General features: G+C 38.5%; 1 protein-coding gene across 5 annotated transcripts in view; it reads left to right on the forward strand.

Annotated features, from left to right (window-relative positions):
• TRPM1 (transient receptor potential cation channel subfamily M member 1) overlaps positions 1–22,871 on the forward strand; it is a 116,370-nt gene that overhangs the window by 60,645 nt on the left and 32,854 nt on the right. For all 5 annotated transcript variants that reach the window (XM_033516896.1, XM_015639012.2, XM_015639006.2 and 2 more), the window contains 4 exons: positions 20,050–20,129; positions 20,843–21,038; positions 21,309–21,522; positions 22,226–22,350. In XM_033516896.1, the coding sequence (XP_033372787.1) occupies positions 20,050–20,129; positions 20,843–21,038; positions 21,309–21,522; positions 22,226–22,350 (615 nt within the window). The remainder of the gene's footprint in view (positions 1–20,049; positions 20,130–20,842; positions 21,039–21,308; positions 21,523–22,225; positions 22,351–22,871) is intronic.

Consider the following 22,871-nt stretch of genomic DNA (forward strand, 5'->3'; position numbering starts at 1 on the left):
CTCATGCCAAGTTGTTTGGGCACTTTTTATTTTTAATGTCCTTCTCGAAATAAATCCTGCCTCTTTGCCTTTTCTTGGGATTTCATCTTGTTCAGCAGTAGACTTCATCTTTTAGCAAACTGTATGTTAATGAGACTGAGCAAACAGGCATTGCCCAAGTAACTCTTTACCAAAAGGTGAATTAAAAGAGATGTTCTTTGTTTAGTTTAACAAGGAATATTCTTTTTTAAGGAGTCTAACTCAGTAGTGAGTGAAGCTGCTGGTCTAAAATGCCAGTGATTTTACCCTGAGGATGGTATACACTAGTGTACAAGTTCTTGAGAAGCAGAATTAATGAAACTTCTGTCTGATAAAGATTTTTTCATCTACAGAGCCACATGGTAGCAGCCAGAGCTGTAATGTAATACTTTTACTGCAGCTCAAGACTTGTATTCCATATCCACCTTTCATTAAAATTGCAGATGAGGAAGCTCTCTCATGATGGTAGAAATATTAAGCTATCAGAGTTTGAGTGTCTTATTATAAAATGTTTAGTATTGAAGATATGTTGTGGAGTTGTTTTGTTTTTTACTCCCTCCCATGGTTATGAGCTTACCCACCTTCCCCTCTGCCAAAGATGGGACCAACCAGGGGAAAAGCTAAAACTTGCCTTCTGAGCTGGCCATTAAAGCTTAACCCAGCAAGCCCTGCTGTGTTTGGCTCATGCCAGATGCCTTTCCACACACAGCAGTACACAGCATTTGGGGTAGGAGACTGGAGTAGAGGCATATATTCATGATTTTATTTTTCTTGCAACTTTAGAAATCCTACTCAGCTCACTCCATTTTATATCTGCTGTAGAGGGTAAAGGCAAACTCATTCAGATACATAATTCATTCAGATTCATATATGTAGGCTTTTAAATACATGTGGAGGAACCTGTTGAAGTGAACCTTGGTTTGGAAAGCTATGAATCCTTCACATCTCCCACTGCGTGATGGGGAGTGAGTAGTTTTGAAAGCTCTGGAAGGATCTGGAGACTAAGGCATGTTTATTCAGATGCTTATGACTTTTTTCCTATCAAAAAGTATGCCCAGCATCTCATAGAATTTGATTTTCTCTCATTTCAACATTCATTTTTATCTCAATAAGAAATTTGTAATAATGAATTTAGGGAAGGATTTGATTTTATAGCATGTCATAAAATACTGTAATGTCTTTTTCAGCCTTCCATGTCTGTTAGTTTTGCACAGATTTGGCACAGCACTTGTCAATGTTTGTTGTATCAAATGTTGTTTTGCTCCCCATGTAAAAAAACAGGACTGAAGAATAAAAGCAGCCCCAACTTAGCAAGTAATTGCACCTCAACCATCAGAACATGCAAATTCACCATTTTTATTTGCAGATTTTTCAGTCATGCTACTGTTGTTACAGGTAATTGTAGAAAGTTATAGAAACAGTTGAAGGGGACAGATCCATTTAAGAGTTCTCTGTCCATAGATTCATTGTGTTCAGTCAGTTCCAGTGCTGTTGGAATCCCAGCTCTGTGACTAGTTCCCTTCACCAGCAGTAATCTGTCAGAGACACTAAATGAAACATAATGTGTGTTTTAATAGGGGTGATAATTGCTCCATGAATGTAAAAGCAGCACCTCAGTGATTTCTGCAGCAGTTGTCATCAGCAGCCTCTGTTCTCTGAAGGACTAATATGAGTATTTGTAAGAATGACCATTTTTGCACTTAAAAGCAATAAATAGATGGAGTAAATTATGAAGAATGCTAGTGACTTCTAAAAAGTCTAGTAAGTATATTATATGTATATTATACATATGTAAGTATATTACAAGGTACTCTAAACCTTATTCTCTGTGTAGGTATGTCTGCTCAATGCAAATCTCAGTTTGATTGTTGAGTTGCTTGACTCTTGGCTCCTGTTTGGATTCATTTACAGCAGTAAAAAGATGCATTTATTCTCAAGAAGTTCTCAGGTGACATTTTCACACTATTCTCTTTCTCATACGAAACAGTTCTTTCTTGGAGAAACACACAATAACTGGCACATTTAAAGTTCTTCACCAGACCAGTCTGAAAAGCCATGTTTTAATTCCCACCTTTCTGTGCTGGAAAAGTGAGGAGGTGTTTGGTCTGTGTAATTTGGCTGTGCAGCAGAGCATGTAGAATTACAATGTGCTTTCATCAGCTCCTGCTCATAGCTCTGGGTTCTGCATCTGTTTTATTCAGTTGTGCATTTCAGTGTGTGAAAGCATTGATCATAAGCCTTTCCTTTTGGAAGGACTCCTTTAACCTGCAGCCTGTAACTGTAAATCAAGGTTATTGCTTTCTTGTTCATAAAAAGTCCAAAGTACTGTATGTTTCATGGGTCTTTTCCCAGACAAAGCAAACCCATGCTGTTGTGCACAGATTTTCTTACTGAAAGTCCTGAAATAGCATTTTGATAAAATTAAGTTTGCTGGCAGTACTTTAAATAAGGTGCCTATTTCCTCTGTGATTCTTGTTTCAGAATGCTGTTTTCTTTCCCCTGTACCATTCTTGAATGGCTGCTGGGGGAGAAAAAGTAAAATATCATGTTAATGCTTTATGCCAGTGAGCTGGAACTCTGTAGTAATCAGAGTTCAATGGAACTGCACATTCAGCAAAGTTGAACAGTGCTGAGAACATGTCCTGAGAATGTCCAGCTTATCCTGAGCTTTGCAACTGAAAAGCACAAATCATCTTACTTAATCTTTCATGGGAACTTCCAGCCCGCAAAGCCAATAAAATAAGCAGACTGATGCTTTCTATCATTCCCTGAAAAGGCATTCTTTTGGCTTTAGGTATAATTAAAGTACATGTATATAATTTGGATAGATGCCTCTATCAGAAGTATGAACAAAGTAATGAATGTAGTAAAGAGAGTCATACACATGCAGGAAGAATCCAAATTATTCTGTGCAGTGAACAGTACACGGTCAATACCTTTATAGTGGCTTTTATTAAACTCCTCAGTGAGCCTGGGTGCCCCTTCACAAGGATCCGGTACTTTCTTGGACTTATTCAGGAAGCCATTCAAGAAGAGAAGGAGTGCATCATTCCAGGATTTTTCAGAACTGTGGTAGTTTAGGGATAGAAGAGGATTCAAGACAACAGACTTCAGCCTGTATCTGTCAATCCACAGTCTTACTACCAACTAACCTAGGAAGGGAGTGGCAAGGATTTCCAAGGACAACAAGATAAATGCAGTGGGATCTGTGGAAGTACTCTTTGAAATAGTGGCTTTTAGAGCTGTAGGGTAAGAGAACTCTGTTCAGGCCCAGTGAAATTTATTAAGAAGCCAGTATGCAAAATTTTTGTATGACTTTCTCTGAAAGAGAGGCAGGTGGTCCTAAACAGGCCCAGGTGGCGAAAAGTTTAGATCAGAAATAGGGAAAAGTGCCTATCTCCCCCGCTTCCTTCTCTCCTTTTTTTTTTCCCTGCCATCCTCGCTAAGTGGAGTGCTACAATTTTGCTGAATCAATAAATACCATGAGAGTTAATGCAACTATATTAACTTGTAAGTGTAGGTCCAAACAGAATGCACCCACAATGATAGTTATGGTCCCCTTCCCAAATGAAAGGGAAATCAAGCAAGGAAGCCATCTAAGAGAAATTCTCATTGGTTCCAGCCAAAGAATATTGGAAAGAAAAGTACTGCAAATATCTTGATTAACCAGAGCACTGCAATTCTGTATTACATGTTGTGGTATAGCTCTGATGAAATATGAGGTACATTCACTCTTAAAGGGCAGGCTGAGGAGGTTGATACACACTGTACATTTCAGCAGGATTATTACAGAACAGGTCTTGGAAAGGAGATAATGCCCCAGATTTTGGTCAGCCACATAAAAGCAGAGTAGATGCAATTGCTACAGCTAAATTACCAGAGGACTGCTGAACATTTTCAATGTGTATAATATGTTTCTCATGTACATCCTTATATATGAGGTCTGTATTTATGTTTTGCACTTAACCAAACAAAAAAACCCCTGTGTCTGACTTAGCAAGCTCTCAGTCTCACTGGCAGGGCATGATTGGAAGCCTAGATGCTTTTGATCATGTATTTTGTACTTCCAAAACTCCAGTATTCACATCTCAAATTAGATCCAGGAGGATACCAGAGCTTTTGTAGTGAATTTATATTCTTTATAATCTATTTAGATGAGTCAGCATGGAAATAGGCATAGAGATATGGTCAAGTCTTTCCATATAGAGCCTGTTATCAAGTTTCATTAGAAACTCTGTTTACTTATTTTATTTTAAATTAAATATTTATTTTAAATTAAAGAACTCCTGCTTTGCTCTAAAACTGTACATGTTTGATGAACTTCCTCACACTGGACAAGTTAGAAAAGCAGTCTTGTGATGAGTACATCAGTAGCACAGGGTAGGAGAATAAACAGCAACATCTTGTCTTTGAACTCATTATTTTTTTTTCTTTTGCTATAAGAAACATAACAAGTAATTAATTTGACAGCCTTCCGTTACGAATAAATTAATTTGTTGTAAAGTTTACATTTGTTCAGTATCAAGTATCACTCTCAGTTGTTGTTCCAACAAACATCAGCTGTTTTACTCTAACCTTTATAAATATTTTGCTATTTAACCTCAGTGCTGAAGCAGCTCATGGCTTACACTGCTCAATTGGCCACCTGTGACAGTGCCAGTTCCTCTCCAGCTGTTTTTGTGATGGTACAAGGGGCTCGATGTGTGTCCTGCACAGCTCTCAGGTGGACTGGTAGCAAATCTTAAGCTCAGAAAATTAATGCATCTGTAGAATGGCATTTAGGGTTAATCTTAGGTGTGCTGTCAGATCTGCTTTTGTGCCTGGTGCTGCTGTACAGAATCACAAGTTGGTTAAATTACCACAGTCTTTATACAGGAATAAAATAAAGCTTGGAGCTGCCATATTTGAACATGCTATTCTCAGTCAAAGAGAACTTGAAGATTATCTTGAATATAAGGATAGAAGATTGTCTGTATAAATTTACCTGCTGACTTGGGCACTCTATGGCATGTCAAAGTGAAATGATGCTATTATAACCCATGTGTTTCTTTTCTCTAAGTGCTAGTCTGAAGAGAAAGTTGGAAATGCAAGTTTAAAGGGTAAATTATGCACATGTGTCATGGCATCTAATGAAATTGAGCATTTGCTCAGAAACACTTGCATTTTTTTCAGCCACTACTACATTTGGTAGCAGAGAAAATACTTGCATAAAAATGTAAAACTAAATACACTAGGGAGAAAATTCCTAAATTCCCTTTTAGCAGTTATACAGCTGAAGATTATTTAAACTAAATAAGATTTAGAGATTTCCTTCCCTTCCCAGTAATTCTTAGAAGAATTATTAACTTCAGAATCTCTCTAACGAGAGCATTTGCTGCTTGCTGGCATTTCTGTTTTAATTACTGGGGGGAACATAATGTGTTTGACAAAGCTGAAAGCTGCAGTGCCTCATACTGTTTCGGCAACATACTGTGGTTTTAATTTATCTTAACCCATATTGATCAGTGGGACCTGAATTTATGACAGCAGATTTCCAGTTAAATGTCCCATGATTCCAGAATGCATCCAAGCTGTTTGGCTTGGGACTAACACTAACTTTACAAACTTTAGTCAGCAGGTAAATAGCTGCCTACTGTGTATGGCTAGTGGGAGTTTTACATTAAACTCTTCAGATGAACACAGCTGGTGAAGCACAGGGTGTTCTCTTTACAATAAAGACGCTGGTTTGTGCACACGTAGATGCATCATTGACTGAACAGCTTTCTGGGTACAGCATAAGTTTGTGGCAGTCTGTGGGTTCATCATGCCTGTAAATTAAGCGTGTGTGTAAGCATTTACAGAATCAAGAGTTAAACATTTACAGAGTCGAGAGTTAAGCAAATGCCTTTGTGTTAAAAGCTGGATGTGAGCAGTCCAGGTAGGAGAGGAATTCAAATGCTCAGTCCCCCAAGGAGCTGCTGGCATGGATTGCACTGGTGTGTTGCTGCCCTGAGTGATCAGCATTTTTTTCTTCTTTGTCACAGCTCATCTTTGATGTCAGTTGTGCTTAAGCACAACATACAGTTCATTTCTGTTTTTTCTGTACAAAGCCTCTTCAAACACCAAAAAAAAGGGGGTGGGGGAAGGAGAATTGTGAGACGTATGCAATTGCCACTGTTGCTATGTGAAGTTTAAAAGCTTTCCATTAGTGACAAGTAGTACTTATGGCACTTGACTGTATTACAGAAACACATACCAGTGGGTGAAACCCTGCCAAAAATAACTCATTTCCCTCACAGGATCGAACAGCCTTTCTTACATTAGCGCCAGATTTAAAAAAGCTGTCAATTCTTGTCTGTTCTGCTTTAAAAATAGTCCTTCCAATTCCAGTCACTTGACATAACTCAACAGGATGCAGATGAATTTAGAGTTGAACCTGGGCAGTAAAGAAGGCAATTATTTAACTTAGTTATACATCTCTGTCATCTAGAGAAGCATTGCAGTGATAATATCACAAAGCTGAAAGAAGCGATCAATTTTATTTTATAGTCCTGTCCACCTGAAAGCACTTATTTCCTGCATAAGCAGCAGTATGTATTTTCCAGGAACCAGGTGTTTTCAATGGATTGTACATTGGGAGGGAGTGGATTGTATAAAGGAGAGAATAAGGGGAACATATTTTTTATTGCTGCTGCACTGTGTGGTTTCATCAGATCCTACTTAAGGTCATAATACATTTGCTGGGGATAATAGCCTGTACTTCAAACTAGACAGATAATTCCATTCTATCCAAACCCATTTTGTGCAGAGGTTATCACGTTTCAATAAAAGTAGCTTCAGTTATAGGAATCAGATTGGGAATTAAGCCATTCCTCGTCACTTCTGTTCATGGCTTATACTGTTAATTAATTGCACTTCAAGGCTGTTGAGTTGTTGTTTGCATCAGCTGTTCTGTACTCAGAACTCCTGGGTAATTCATCGCTGGTACGAAGAAGGTATATGGCCATTTTGTTATCAAACTGTTTCTTCTTTGGGGTTACATTTTGGCTTTTATGAATTAATTCAGGCATTCTAGAGGCTTTTATCTTGTTAGAAAGGCCATTAGCTGCATTCAGTAAGTGAGCTGTCAAATATGGCAAACAAAACTTACCACTTGGAAAAAGTTATGTGAACTGTCCATTATTCCTACATAGATAACCGATTACCCAGGTATTAGATTTGCAGCACTTGTAATAAAACTTGTTAATTCTTGAAAATAAGTTTGCTATCAGCGAAACAAAAATATTTTTCTTTTGGAGGTGGGAGTAATAATGGTGTGGTTTCACAGTGAAGGATGTAATTAAAGCTTTTTTTGGTGTGGATTCTTTATTGTATATGAAAATACTGTTTAAATCAATTAAACCAAAATAATGAGTTCTTCCTTGCTGCTTACTCCCTCTAAGCATATGGGTACTGTTGGAAACCAAGGGAATTTTTTTCTGAGACAGTCACAGTGAGGGCAGCAGAGATGCATATCTTTATCCCTTTCCTTCACAGTGCATTTATATCAAGCCATGTCACAAAACAAACTCCAAGTGCTGTGAGCCTTCCCATAGTATGAGTGCAGGCATCCATGAAAACTATCCTTTGTCTAGTGGCCTTTTCTCTGAGAATGTCATTTTTTTCACTCATGTGTGTTATTCCTTTGAACTCTGAATGAGCACTTTGGCTGAACTTGGCAGAATTATACATTTAGAATTAAATGCCAGCAGTTTCTTCCTCTTAGCATGCAGAATTTTGTCATAGGCTTTTCAGACAGTAAGCACAGCAGACAGAGGGCTGTTTGCCCTTAACAACAGAAGTGCACGTTTATTAGGTTTTTAGCCAACTTGGTTACGGTTTATTTTAGACACATTGTGTATAAGGCCCTTTGCTTTTACAGGGCTGTTCCCCAGCCCACCCCTGGAACATGCTGGCTAATTCCTATTGTATTCTATAACTATTGTGTTATTATCATTATATATTTTGAGAGAGAGAATTATGTGTTATCTGAGGTACTGTTCAGAACATTCATTGTAGGCATCCTGACAAGCTGTGGCACTGTTTAAAATGCTAAGTCTGAAAAGCGTGGTTTTCAGCTTTATTAAAACTTGTTCTTTATTTGCAATAGCAAGTGAGGAAAATGTTCTTATTGCCTGTAGAGGGGTCTTTGATCTCAGTCACCTTATACTGAAGTCTTTAACAGTTAAAATTTTTCTCTTTTTGGATAGATGCAGGTCTTGGTTGCCTTTCTTGAGTCTTAAACGGAGGTGCCAGAGCAGTTATGGTATTGCCAAAGGGAAATGCTGGCAGGTTGCATGTCCATCAAATTTTTGATGAGGAAAGAGTCTACAAAACTTATGTTTGATTTTTACAAATGCTGTAGTTTCTCAGGTGTGCATTTCTGTCACTGCAGTTTGGGCTAACAAATGGAAGAAAAAAATACACAGAGGTGATGTTTCCAATATTTGTTCTTAAAATGTGTCGTGTCTTCCAAATGCAGGTACTGTAGATACAACTCCCATTCTTACATCATAGCTGGCCAAGGAGAACTTGTTCAGGAGCAGAGAGAAATTAATTCCTTTTTTTAACTTCCATTGCTATAGAGTACCTAGCCAAAAAAACATACAACATTCCATGTCCACATTCCATTTTCAGAAGGGAGTTAAATGCCCAAATCACCTTTTTGTATTAATTTTTTTGATATATCTTTGATAATATTTATTGTCCAATAGGTCATCTTTTACTAGCTCATAGAGCACCCCACATTCTAGATAACAGAGGTATCTGTAAATGCCTCTCAAAATGGATTTTCAGTGGAAAAAGAAACATCTCCAGACTTCACTGTAAGTCCTCCCTCAATTTCTGTGCTGACCTTTCTAGAATCTTCCAAACTCCATCATTTTTCTCATGAAGCCAGCAGGAACGTTGTCTCACTAGAAAGCCCAGGGTCTAATTCTAAACCAAAGCTGTTTCAGCTGCACACTTTGCCATTCAGGGCAGACAGGAGTTGAAATTACATCTGTAAAATAATTTGTTGCCAGCCACAGGTGGGTATGTGTTCACTACACTGGAGATAAATTATAGGAACAGGGAAATAAGTTTAGAGTCAGTGCAGTGCAGCAGGAGCAGGCAGGCAGCCTTTAGCTCCAGACAGCAGGATCCTTAGATGTGATTCTGGATCTCACCCTTATCCGTTCCATTATGGCAATTATTTTGGCCCCTGGCTCAGCAAGGCAAGTGTTGAAAGCTAGAACAAAGAACTACCTGCGACACACAGTGTCCTGTGCTATTGGTGGTTTTTAAAGTATTAGAAGATGCAAAAAAAGCCCTTGTCTGCAAAGGAATTAATTATATTGACAAAGGCAACAGGGTATGAAAACGCATGTGATATATAAAGTTACAAAATTAATGGCTTATTTACGACTTCAGCTGTTTTAGTACAGCATTTTGCCCAACTTCAAATTGTTCTAAAAAGGATTAGATATAATTAATGCTGTCTGACCTCCTTTTTTCTTCTTTTCAAAGAATGTAGAGCTGTACATCTAATGAGGACCCCTGAAAGGACTATTATGTCCAATTGTCTCAATTATGCAAATAGCGTTGATATTTTAGCAGAAGGGAGGGGATACTTCAAATTAAAAGTTTTAGCTCCTGCTTTAGCCTTTCTGCAGTGCCGGCATTTTTACAGCAACTACATCCACTGTTTGAAGAGAGGAAAGGAGGTTTAACAAATTGGAGATTTGGGCACTATCAAAGTAGATTTGTTGTGCCTTGTTCCACCATGAGATGAAAATACCCTCTGGGCAGAGAGATGGGTCATGAGACTTCTAAAGGATTACCTTCAAAGAGAGTCATGAGATTGGTTTGAACAAAGAAGCTGCTCACATGCTTATCATATGAGATTCTCTTCTTAAAGTGGTGGAAACCCATCTCCTTGGGAATTCTCATGAACTTCAGAGAGACTGGAAGTCCTAACAGTAAGATGAATGAGAAGTCTGAACAATAAACAGAAAGATGGGACAGAAGCGCAGAGTTAAATGCATTTTATTTATTCTAGCTGTAATTCATCTTTCCAAACTCTGAAATACTTCCAGGGACAAGCAGGTAGGACATGATTTCAAATCCTTTTTCATTTCATTCCTGATAGTCTTCTTTTGTAACAGCGATACGCACAAATGAAATTTGCGCTGAAGAGCTGCATAGTGACCTGCAGTTGATGGGAGAAAGATAATTCTGCTGAAATGACAGGGTTCTGATTAGACTTCTTAGATTTCTCATTTTGAAGGATGTGAAACATAAAATACTAGCTGAAAGAAGACAAAATGAGTTTTCAGGTCCCAAAATAGTGTCTCAAAACTTCAAAATTTAAAAATTACTTGAGTGTGACTGTAATGTGATATAGAAATGCTGGCAAAGAAAGATCATGTACCTTACATATTTCAGTATTTTGAATGTTAATTTCTAGCTACCTCTGCGGAAAATGGGGATGGAGTTCTGAGGTTTTCTTTGTTTCGTAGGTTGTGACTTTCCATTTTTGGGGGGCTGTTTTGAGTTTTCAAAATTAGCCAGTAATATTACTTTCTGGAGCTCTATTGTGGCAATACTTTCTTATAAGCAGACTTCTTTCTGTCACAAAGCGTATTTGTTTCCAGGAGAGTTTATTAAGGTCTGATGGTAGGTCAAGGTATTATGGAAGTCTTGGAACGGAAAAGGGCAGAATTTATGGTGGTTTTCCCCACCTCAGTGGGTGTTGGTAATAAAGGAGGTTCCCCAGTGAAAGACATTTAACAAACATTAGCAGCCCCATCTCCTTTGTACCTGCAGTGCTGCTGCTGTCGTGTGAGGAAATGCATTCCTGCCATAAAGCTCACTGGGCTGTGGGATGAGAGGTCTCACAGAACCGCAGCCCACCTGTGATCTCTGAGTATTCACATTCCAATCTTTCTAGAAATTGAGGAGCCAAGGAAGGTCAGGTTTGGCCCTTGTTACTCCCCAGCTCTTCAGACCATGGCTCCAGAGAAGCTCCCATCCACTGTTGTGTCATTCCTGCCCTTTGCTGTGTTCCCACTGGGGCCCTGAGCAGGCACCTACCGCCTGCTGAGCCAGAGACAGCCATGGGAACAGCTTGTGGCCTGTTCCAGTCTCCTTTAGCTCCTCTCATTCAGGATTTTAAAGTTTCCTTTTCCATTTTTGATATTGGATTAAATCCAGAAAATGGAAACTTTTACTATAGTTTTTCCTCGCTATCACCTTAATTCAAATCATGGATAGACTGTGGCCAGCATTTTAAAGAGAAGGAACAATGTGCTGCACACCGGGATAAAAAAGTCCAGGAACATCGCTGGGCATACTGTTTTCTGTTCTATGGCACCTGTTAATTCTCTTCACTCACCTCTTCATGGGTTTAGATGCATAAGGACTGAAAAGATTGACCAAATTTTCTGAAAACTATCTTGTCTGTAAGCTCTGCAATCTCCCATTGTGCTCACCCTTTGTAATTATTTCAGGTTTTTGGGACGTTCCCAATGAATGTTGGCAACTCTCCAGTGTACATAATGCAGTATTTCAAACATAAGTATTTAGAGTCTACTGGAAATAATATAAACCTTTAATTCCAATGCTTTTGTAAGGGTTTCTGAAAGATTATGAGAAATGATTTTGTGCAAACCCTGCAGCCCAAGAGTTTAAATGCCTGGAAATCCTTTTTTGAAAATGGCAGAAAGCAGCAGGAAATAAAACACATCTGATTGTGGCATATTTTATGAAAGGTGTTAGGTCTTAGCTAGTGCCCAGAAAAGAATTGCTCTACTGAGTGTGAAATTAGCCATGGAAAGTTGCAAATTTTCAACAGCTCAAATTCTTTAACAGAACTCTACCTGAAGAATCTTGCTGTCAGGAAAACTCTGTGTGCTGCAAACTAATGTTAATTTCTTCTGAGTCAGATTGGCTAATTAATGTATTAGATACATATTTGCAAAAAGGGTGCATATTTTCAGCACTCAGGAGAACAAAATGTTTATAGTATCTTTTCTCAAAATATATATTTATTCAACATCTCCAGAATTTAGAGACTTCCGAGCTATGCATATATTCTTTATATTATAAATATAGAAGTGTTACTTTGTAACAGTTTTGAAGTGTGCTTTATTAATGTGCATCTCAGTATGCCTTATGTACTGGATTTTTGTCACCACATTTTGAAAATGTCATTGTAACAAATTCTTCAAACCCAGCTGTTCAGGGTGCTTTGCACTTCAAGTAGTACTAATTACAGCTGTGCATTTAGAACAAACTCTCACAGATGAGCAATATTCCATGTAATGTGTAATTGTTTTTTTCAGATGTTTTATATTTTTGGTTTGCCCTATTTCATAAAGAGAAAGGTCTCAAGCCATACTATTGTGTCATGACTTGTTAGAAGCTGTATAGTTCTCTCTGAACTAGGAACTTGTAATCTCATATATCAAAGAAGTGCTTATACTTTTAGCCCCTTTTCCAAACAGCAAGCACATTTTTTATTATTTCTACTCTAATAGTCATTATTCTTAAAAATGTGGACTCAAATGATCCAGATCAGAGATCCAGGTCTCTCTGATGGAGGCAATATTGTGGTCCAAATCCATGTCATTTTGCATCTGCATTTAAGTGTGGGCTAGTCTTTTCTGCAGGCATGATAAACATCTATTAACACAATTTTCTAAACCACAAATAGCCAGGAGAATTAAGTACATGGGTGGTTTTAGTGAGAACTATTCTCAGGCTTAGTTTTGTATTGAGGGAAGTACCTTGTCATGTTGATCATGATTTCCTAAGTGTTGATGAATTGCACAAAGGAAGATTTGCTGTTGAGAGTGTTGAACTCCAGGAGTTTTCATTATAATAGCAGTTTTATATTTCAGGTTAGAATGGCCTGTACTAAAGGCTCATAATTTAGAATAATTTAAGATAAATAGCCCACGTGAAAATAATCTGGAAACACTCTGACTTCCTTTAAAGCCATTATCTAGCAGAGTCTTTACATTAGCCAAGACAGGTTACAGTTAGAGAGCAAAAAACATTCCTGAGTCTTGTCAGCGCTAGATACCGGGGTCATCTTAAATCTTCAAGTAAGAATTATCAACAAAATTATGTTACAGAAGAAACTAGTAATTACCAGGCTACTTTGGCTAATATAATGTTATGCTTACTGTCTCTCCCTGCTCATCCATTCTGCTGTATCAGACCTCTTGAGAATGGTCACTTGCAGGTAAATAGGACTCTGAAATAGAGGTAAAGTCACTCACCACTTCCCATCTTAGTGTCTTGGTTTGTGTGTAAGATCTGGGAATAAAACTGGCCTATGGTGTGTCTGCAGGCTGAAGGTTCTTTGGGGAGAAAAGTGCAGAGGCTCAGTACAGGTTGGTGTTTGTGTTCCCCATCTCCCAGGCATCCAGACAGAAGGGCTAAAGGCAAGAGGAGGATTTAGCAGGGTGTTAACAGAACTGGAATAAGTAACAAATGGAAATTAATATTATTGTTAACATGTCTTCTCTGAAATTTGGAACAGTAAGGGAAAGGACAAAGTGTTGTAGGAATGCCTTTGCTTCCCTAAAATGTGGTAGATGTGGTGTGTAAGGTTGTCAGTGAATTTCTTTCTGTATTCCACACAGAAAAATTCCGTATTGCAGAACTACACAGGGTATGCTCTTCCCAGGAATGCACTGTGCCAGGCTGTGCTGAAGTACACTCCAAATGATTCTTTAAGTTGCTTTCTTATAGTTTCATTAGCTGTATAGTTACATTAGTGCTGGGCTGTGCCCAGGCAGCTGTGCCTGCCTCTCTGTAGGAGCTCATCCAACACACTTTGTTCCTGTGCCTCCATGGACTTTGTGCTGGAGTTGGGGATCTCCCCCATTTCAGGTGGCACTGAGGCTGTAGCTGTTTCTCACATTGCAAAGCCCCTGGGAAGTGCTGGGTATCTCTCTGGGATGCAGCAGGATCATCTTAGCCTTGAAAAAAGGAGCTTGTTACTTCTTACTTGCATACTTTGCAAACTGTGTCCCTCAGTTAATGAACGTGGAGAGAAAATGGAGTAATTTTCTTGTTTCAGCAGATGTTTGCTGTGCCTCTCCAAGAACACAGAGTTTAATGAAGCCATGAAAGCTCCTTACAGCTCTCTGTGCAGTTTAGCACCATTTTCTGTTTTGCACACCAGCAGCAGGAGGGATTTCTGGCCTCAGTTTGAAATAACAACATCGCTTGCCTTGCTCACAGACACTGCCATCCTGCTGGTGTGAGTTAGTCTCTATCACAGAACAAGTGGCTCCCTCACAAAGTTGCTACAAGAGCATGGGTTAAAATTGAACAATATGAAAAACACAATGGGCTGACTGTTTCAAGATCATATATAAGATTTGATAGAACTCTCTATCACTAAGAGTAAGAATTGTCTTGAGCAAATAAGATTTTATTTGAAAGAATCTTAAAACTGTTAGAAATCCCTTCTTGATGCTCTTTTTATTAGTGAAAAATGTAAGAGATCCTCTTTCTGTTGGGTGTTATTTGGTACTTCATATTCTAATAATTACTAAAGCTATTGGTTCTACAGATAGATTTCTGATAGAACTCATGCTAACGAGAATTTTGGAAATTTAGTAGTTTCATAGGCTTTTGCTGTGTTCTGTAGCTGGGGACATTCATTGTTCGTGGCTCTGGCTGCTTCGTGGCATAACACAAATTTAAAACAACATTATGGTTTTATGCCCTAAACTTATTTAGCAATGAGGAACTTTTCTGTAAAATCTTACCAGTTTGTGAGTGGCTACAGAATTGGCTGTTAACATACATCACATAGTTTGGAGGATTTTTCTCCAAGCAAGACCCTGTTATTAGGAGGAAAGTAATTTCTAGGTAGAACTAATCAGCTGAAAGATTAATTAGTTGGGCACTTGGAAAAACTGTTCCTTCAAAGTGAAGAATGATGGATAGTGTAATTGGAAATTGTTCTCATGACAGGATTTAAGTTCCAGAGAACAGAGATTCTGCTAATATAATGATTTCTTTTTTCTCCCAACTGTTTATTGTTCTTATTTACTTTCTTTTAAGTAAGAGTGCATATGCTCTTGCTATGAATGTCATTTCACATTTAGATAACTTCTTTCTCTCACTGTCTCAGCAAAGCAAACGTCCCTGGGCTCAAATCTAGCATAAATATCCCAGTTTAATTCTGTATAGCATTCTAATTTTATAGTAGGGCAATACAGTTGAGATTTGCTTTCCCTGGTAATTCCACCTTTTCTGCAGGATTACCTGAAAAGTTGGTCAGATGGTTTTAACAGGGCTGAAGGTTTCCATAAATGACAACAATCAATCCACATCTTAACAAGATGTTGGTCAAAGTAATTTGTATTAGTCCACAGACGTAAGCCCCGCTGCCCAGCCAGATCCATTTTTCTATTATTCTGTGCACAATTCTGTGCTTGATTTAACCTGAACAGTTCTGTCAAACCCTGTATTATTCATGACATACATTTGTTTGGTCCCCTGCTTACTCTCTCAGTCCATTTGTACGCCAGGCACTGTGTGCTCTGTCCAATCCCTGTCCATGCTCCATGCCCCAAGCCCTGCTGTTCACATGCCTGCTTGCCTGCTGACCGGCTGTGGCAGGCAAAGCCTCTCTGGAGTGCAGCAGCTGTGGAATATGTGCTCCTTCCTTGGGCCCCAGGTGCCTCCGAGCTGTGTGACAGCGGCTGCTCCGCAGTTCCAAGGTGAGGCCGGAGCCCCGTCCCATCCTGTCCCCAAGACAAGCAAGCCAAGCCATCGAGCGAGGACACGAGTCCTGTGGACTCCCTGGGGGTCATTGGAGTTCACTGCTGCTTTTAGATCTGCTTAAGTGTGGGCTTTGGATGTGCTCCAGTGACATGACTGACTCTCATCCCTGCCCCCCTTTCACTCCCCAAATTCTTTCACTTCTTTGCTGGTCATTAAGTTCATCACAATCACTAAATACTGTGCCATCCTGCAGGGGTATATCTTTACTGGAATTCACAGCTTCTGGTGACACAATGTCATGTAAGAGTTGGTAGCATGACATTTCTCTCTGTCTGGGTTCCTACCTTGGAGGTTCACCAGAGAGGTATTTATTGGTCCATAGCCTTCCTGTTGCTTTTGAATAAAGCTGCAGTGAAACAGGGCTGCAGACTTTGTTTTGGTACAGCCTGAAATTCAGGCCCAATACTTTTTCACTGAATGCTTGTTTATATATGAAGTGAAATACATTAAATTTCACGTTAATTTAGTAGAAAACTGATTTTTTTTATGTGTGAGAGTGAGAGAAAATTCTCTTCAGTTGCTGCAGACATAGACATGTTTTTTTTCTCAGCAAATAGTGTAATTCATTTGCAATATTCAAAGGATAATTGGTCTTTGTAAAACTAGTTCTTGTGTTAATTAGTTTCTGTACTGAAAAGGTGACTAGTGGTTTAGGGTCTTGATTTTGTTACTCTGTGATTTACAAACCAGTTACCTGATTTCCTTTCTTTTCTGCAGGAGGATACCTTTTTAATGTTGAAAGACAGCTAGCAAAACCATATAGTGGAATAATATAAATCCAGTATTAATATAAATCCAGTATTAATTAATGCTGTTTCTCAGCAACATATTGGTTTCTAGGCTGAAGTACAAGAATTAGCAGTGGTTTGGTTTAATCATAGTTTAGGAGACCTGTTGCCAGTTTACATAAAGGAGAACAAATAGACCACTGAACACCTGAAATATGTTTTTTTTCAAAACTAGGTTCTAATTAATACATTCAGGATTTAAAATAACAAGCAAGTTTGAACTTCACTACTGTCAACAAGCTGGGATTTTCTATTTTTTATTTTCTTCAGAGGTGTATGGAAAACCTCCACTGGCTGTTGGTCTGAAAACTGTAGCTGATCTATCATAGTCCTTTAACAATTCATCCATTCCGAGGCTGTTAAAAAGTGCTTATTTTTTATCAAACTCACAAGAGACAGTATGTCTACTTACATTTTTCCTTGAAAGCCCAAGAGCTTTTCAATCCAGAGAGAGAAATGTACAGAATCTGTATAAAGTAAGTAGAGAAAGTGCCCATTTTCTGACAGTAAATGTTTCTGCTCAAGTATTTGCACTGGATTATAATGAAGCTTTGGTTAAGCAGATTAAACAGACAAAAGCAGTGAAACTTCAAAGGCTAACCAAATGTGCTGAGGTTTTTATTTCCCCAGTCTGTAATGCCTGCTTTTGCCTTCCTCTCATTAGCACAGAAAAATAAGCCAGTAGAGCATAATGTGCAGTCCCTCTGTAGTCCTGTCTGTAGTCGCCTGCAGCGACTGATTCCTAACGGGGTTCTAGGGGTGAGTATGGAAGGTTTTTTCCAACCTAGCAGTAGATAATACATCTCCTATGAGAGGGCTTTTAAGAGCAACTACACAGCTGAGAGTTCAGCTGTTTGTAGAGCTCCTTTTAGATACCAAGATGCAAAAGCTTCTTTCCAAACACAGATGTTAAGTTTGTGACTTAATCCAATGGTTAATTAACTATTTTTACATGCTCAAACAGCAAAAGAAATTCTGTGCTTTGGTAAGCTACAAGGAACAAGGTAAAGCAGTATTCACTGGCATGGTGTAACAATCCAAACTGATTTGATATTTCTAGGTTGCATTTTGCAGTATTCTCTACAGAACAGTTAAGTGTGCAGCATCTGTTACAGTTTTTATTTTGAAGAGTGTTTCCTGCACTGTGGGATTGATTTGGGCTTTTGTGTTGCTTAGTCAAGGAGTTATCAGGGACTACACAGAAGATGGAAGTTTTTATCGGGGGGAAAAGTGAATATGTTTAGAATATATAAAATAATAAAACCAAATTAATTTAAAAATTAAATATATACAATTTTAGAAGTACAGAAATTATGTAAGCGCTTTAACAGGTTCATGTTAAGCTCATTTTAAAATGTTATAGTTCATTAACTAGTATGGTGAATATGAGAAGTAACAACACAGGATATAATTGTTAAACAGCAGTGAATTTGTACACTTTGTACATTTCTGTGGTTTTGGATTAATTTTGAAAAATTACTGTAATTGAAATCAGATGGAGTGGTTTTGTATCTCTGAATATTTTGAACTGCGTGAATATCTGTGAAGTAGCAAAATCTCGTTCTGAGCAGGTAAATGACATTTCTTTGATTTAATCATCCACCTCCACATACCACAGAGCCTCATGGATCTCACTGTCAGGGAGGTTTTTTCTGGATTTTTCTAGAACTGGACTCCAATGTTACAGAACAAAAGCATTTTCTAAGCTCCACTTCAAATTATACTATTGCTAAAATTTGTCATGTAAAAGCCTTGCCAGAAGGTGTATGAAAAGAACCTTTTCAATAATTTTGGAAGAAAGTCTCTTTAGTTTCATTTAAAGAAAGAATCTGTGGAGACAAGACAGAAAAGCTGACCAAGTCACATGGGCTTTTGATACTAAATTTAATACTCTTTTCCTTCTTATTTTGCTACATGACCAAGCACTTTATGCTAAATGCCTGAGATATATACCTTGTCATTCAGAAAACAAGTAAAATTGTAAGCTACAGGAAGTTTTATCTATGAGTTCTTGGTTCTTCCTCACTGTTGTGCTGTGAGGTCCCAAACAACTCCTTCTGAAATGACACAAGATGGTTCTGCCTTGGTAAATCAGCAAGATGAGAGTGAAGAACTGCAGGATCTCGCAGGCCACTGACTGCCCAGACTGCCTCAGAGGCACCTGAGAGAAGTGAATGTTCATGTACCTGAGCGATTGTGGACACCTTTTTCAAGAAGTAGAAGCTTGGTTTGGCAACTTCTTGCGGTTACTTGCGATTAGGGAACTTGAAGTAGTCCCCCATCATTTTAGACATAGGGGAGTAAATGAGGAAGCCAGGTGGGAAGTAACAAGTCAGCAAACAAGGGAGCTTCAGAGACAGCTCTTGCCTGGCATGAGAAAAAGAGATGAGCTATGAAACCCTCTGTTCGTCACACTGTAGCCTGTGCAGCACTCGGGGAGCTTGCCTGGTCTGAAGCTGCTGACAGGCAGGCTGACAGGCATCTGCAGCTGACTTTCTTAAGTCAAAATCAGCAAGATTTTTCGTTCTTTCTTTAGGAAAAGTCCCTTTCCTTTTTTTTTTTAAGTCAGCCTGAAAGTTCTTGTGTCATTTTTAGCTTCTGTGTCTGCAAAAATTAATTTCACTTCCACAGCAGAAACTAAAGCTACATTTGCTTGCAACTTGAAAAAATAGTTTCATAATTCAAACTCAGAAAAGACAACTTTTATCAGCAAAGCATAGGTATCAGTGTCATTAAATTGTGAGTGTTTTTTAACATTTTTTATTTCTATAAAATTTAAAGGCTCCTTTGAATTCACTTTTTAAAACAATAGGCCAACGCACTTAGAAGGTCATTTTCTTCCTCCTGTTTCAGAGATACCCAGAGTTTGTGTTTTTACTGTCACATGGTCTTTCAATTAAAAAATGCCTCTTTCTGAGGTACATCTCACTCAGAGTAAGATGCCTTAGGAAAGACTGGAACTTGATTTACAATTGGAAAAAAATTATTTGAGAAGATAGTTAATTATGAAGGGAAAGTTACTGAGGAGCACTTTCTGTATAAAAAGAATGATACTAAAGTGTTTTTTGGAGTAAATACTATTATCTGCTTATTTCACAGTTTATGATGATTTTCTGTCCTACATTGAATCTATTTACTGTTTACTGCAGTAGGAAGGAGCAGGTGCATTTTTTGGTAGGCCTTGAAACTTCAAGGCCATCATCTTTCTACATAAGGGTTCTTACCCACGTCAAGGTTTGAATTTTATCCAAGTCATAGAAATTCACATCATCTCACGAGGAGTGGTGTTCATCACTTCATGTATCTGGTGTTTAAAAATGATGTAATGAGTCCAGTAGCTGAAAATAGAAGGTGAATGTTACTGTATCTGCCACACAGAAATGTATCAGTACTTTTAATTTTTTTAAATTTTTTTTTTCTTCTCTCTTTTAAGGGTCAGAAGGCTTGGATAGAGAAGACCTTTTCTAAAAGAGAATGCATCTATATAATTGCCAACAACAAAGATGGTACCAGGTAACACTTGAAAATTTTGTTTCAACAGAAAAGCATAATAACAGAAACTCAACTTGATTTGGGTTTGGACGTGCGAAACCAGTTTAGTCCCTGCCCTTAAAGGGAGATGACAGGGGAACAAAAGCACAAGTCATGCTTGCACTCCACTCTGCACAGAGCCATGGGACATCACAGAGATGAGAAGGCTGGGAGCAGGAGAGGCAGTGAGCTGTTAGTTCCTAGCTTTGCAAACCATAGTAGATTCATACTGAATTCTGAAAGCAAGGGTGCAGTAATGTGGTGCCATCCTTCACAGTTGGTATGATATTACCAATGACAATAGCAGACAAAGGGATTTGATTTCTTAGTGTAAATAGTAATATTAGTCTATGAGCTAGCTGCATATTGTGGTCCAGCTTGTGTGGATAGCAGAAGAGTCAATGTCACATGTGAGCTGTCACCTATAAGTAAGAAACAGAGGGTCAGTGCTCCTGTTCTGCGTTCTTCCTCCTTGCCTGGCCTTTTACCTAGAACAGCTCTCCAGTGCATAACACAGATGAAGTGAATTTTTTTATCTTTGCATGTCTGGCATATGTGTGTATGTGAGAGGTGTTTCTATGATTCATGTACAGCAAGGCTTGGGCAGTTGAAAATCTAATGTCTGCTGTATTTTTTATTATTATTATTATTTTGAAGACATTATAACCAAAGTCACTTCAAATTTTAACCTCTAGGTGCTGCTGTGGCCAGCTCATTAATCAACACATTCCACCTCCTCCAAGTATAACAGCTAATAAAAATGAAGAAGAAGCAAAGCAAGTGGAAGCTCAGCCAGAGAAATGGTCTGTCAGTAAACACACCCAAGCATACCCAACTGATGCCTATGGAAACCTGGAATTCCAGGGAGGAGGACATTCAAATAAGGCCATGGTAAGGGGCATAGGGGACTCTAAGGTTTTATTCATCTGGTGTTGAACAGACTCTTGAGTTTTCTTAGCAGTAAAAGCAACAGCAGCTCAACTTCTGCAAAATTTCTCTTTGTTTTTCCTCTCTTCTGAAGAAATACAAACTTAGATTCGTTTCTTTGTTTGAAAATTGTAAAACTCTCTCTTCAGGATTCTGAAAGGCAAAGAGTAACCATTCTTTACTCAGAATTTACAGAACAGGTTGTGTGATAACATTACACGTTGCTCTTTGCAGTACATCCGTGTGTCGTATGACACTAAGCCAGATTCCCTGCTGCATCTCATGGTGAAAGACTGGCAGCTGGAACTGCCCAAACTCTTAATCTCTGTCCATGGAGGCCTCCAGAACTTTGAAATGCAACCAAAATTAAAGCAAGTGTTTGGAAAAGGTCTGATAAAGGCTGCCATGACCACAGGAGCTTGGATTTTCACTGGTGGTGTTAGTACAGGTAAGCATTTGCCATCACTTTTAGTTTACTTAAGAATTTAGTGATGTCCATTCACTAATCTTCCCCACAGGTAGAAGATTTAAGCCTACATGAGCAAGTCATTATCCACTAAACCAAAAAAGGAGCATTGTAATCATTTGTGTTAATCTCCTACCCAGCCCAGACCATTTTCCTGGGTCAGTATTGATTTGCATTGCTTAGTATTTCCCCTGAAAACAAATTTCAGCCTTGGTTTCAGTAGCAAGGAATCTAACATTAATTCTAATACACTTCTTTTAGTGCTTGGTTATCCTTATAGTTGAGAAGTTTTCTACTCCAAATTTGCCAAGTTTTGCCTTTAGAGTGTTTTTTTTGTACAAAGATCTTTTTATTACTAAAAGTTTATTTCCTGATGTCATGGTTTGTGTCCAATGAATAAAATACATTGAGATGGTCAAGGGTACAGATTATGCTGTGGAAGTTAGAAACAGGGTAAGTCTTCCACAGACTTCATTGAATTCAACACAATGAGGTAATGGGAATCACACACAACCATCACAAAATAAAACCATGGTTGTCTGCATTGCATGTTCTACTATAAAGTACCAGTACCAGTGTAGTAGTGAAAGCAACCCAGTACCTCTGTGAGAGGCAAGAAGAAAATTCTTTTGTTTAGTGATCAATCTAAAATGCCAAAAATGAATTAAATTAATTGTACCTATAGGTGTCATTCGTCATGTGGGAGATGCCTTGAAAGATCATTCTTCCAAATCCAGAGGACGAATATGTGCCATAGGAATTGCACCATGGGGCATTGTAGAAAACAAGGAGGATCTAATAGGAAAAGATGTAAGTGCTTTAGGAAACAGATGTGTGAAAAATACGTTGTTAATATTTCTGAACTATTACTTTTTACCCATCCTAAAGCATGCCTAGGAGGTGAAATTGAACAATTTCTTGAAAAAAACGTGTTGTTTAAGTGTATTTCTCAGATTGTCATATATGACCTCAAAGTAAATATGGAATTAGTGAGGTTTCCATTGCTTTCATTAGTAAAGACCTCTCTGTGGTGACAGTTTTATGTCCTAAGTTCAGTGTGGCACACTGAGCCTTCTCTAAGGCTCAGTCACATAAGGGCCTTTAAGTGTGCAAGGCTGGTGTTTATTACAGGTGGGTAGTGTGGAGTGGCATATGAATTACTAGGAACTCCAAATGAGAATGTATTTTCTAATGCACTAAGAGGATTATGTAACAGCACAGTGTGTGAACAAGGAGAGCACAGTAATGAGCTTAGGGGAACATGAAGGGGAGTGCACAATCTCACTGTTATCCTCCAAAGAAAACAGTGCTGCCAGGAGTACAGATTTGGA

The sequence above is a fragment of the Parus major genome, chromosome 10 (genome assembly GCF_001522545.3).
Source record: "Parus major isolate Abel chromosome 10, Parus_major1.1, whole genome shotgun sequence".
Classification (NCBI taxonomy): domain Eukaryota; kingdom Metazoa; phylum Chordata; class Aves; order Passeriformes; family Paridae; genus Parus; species Parus major.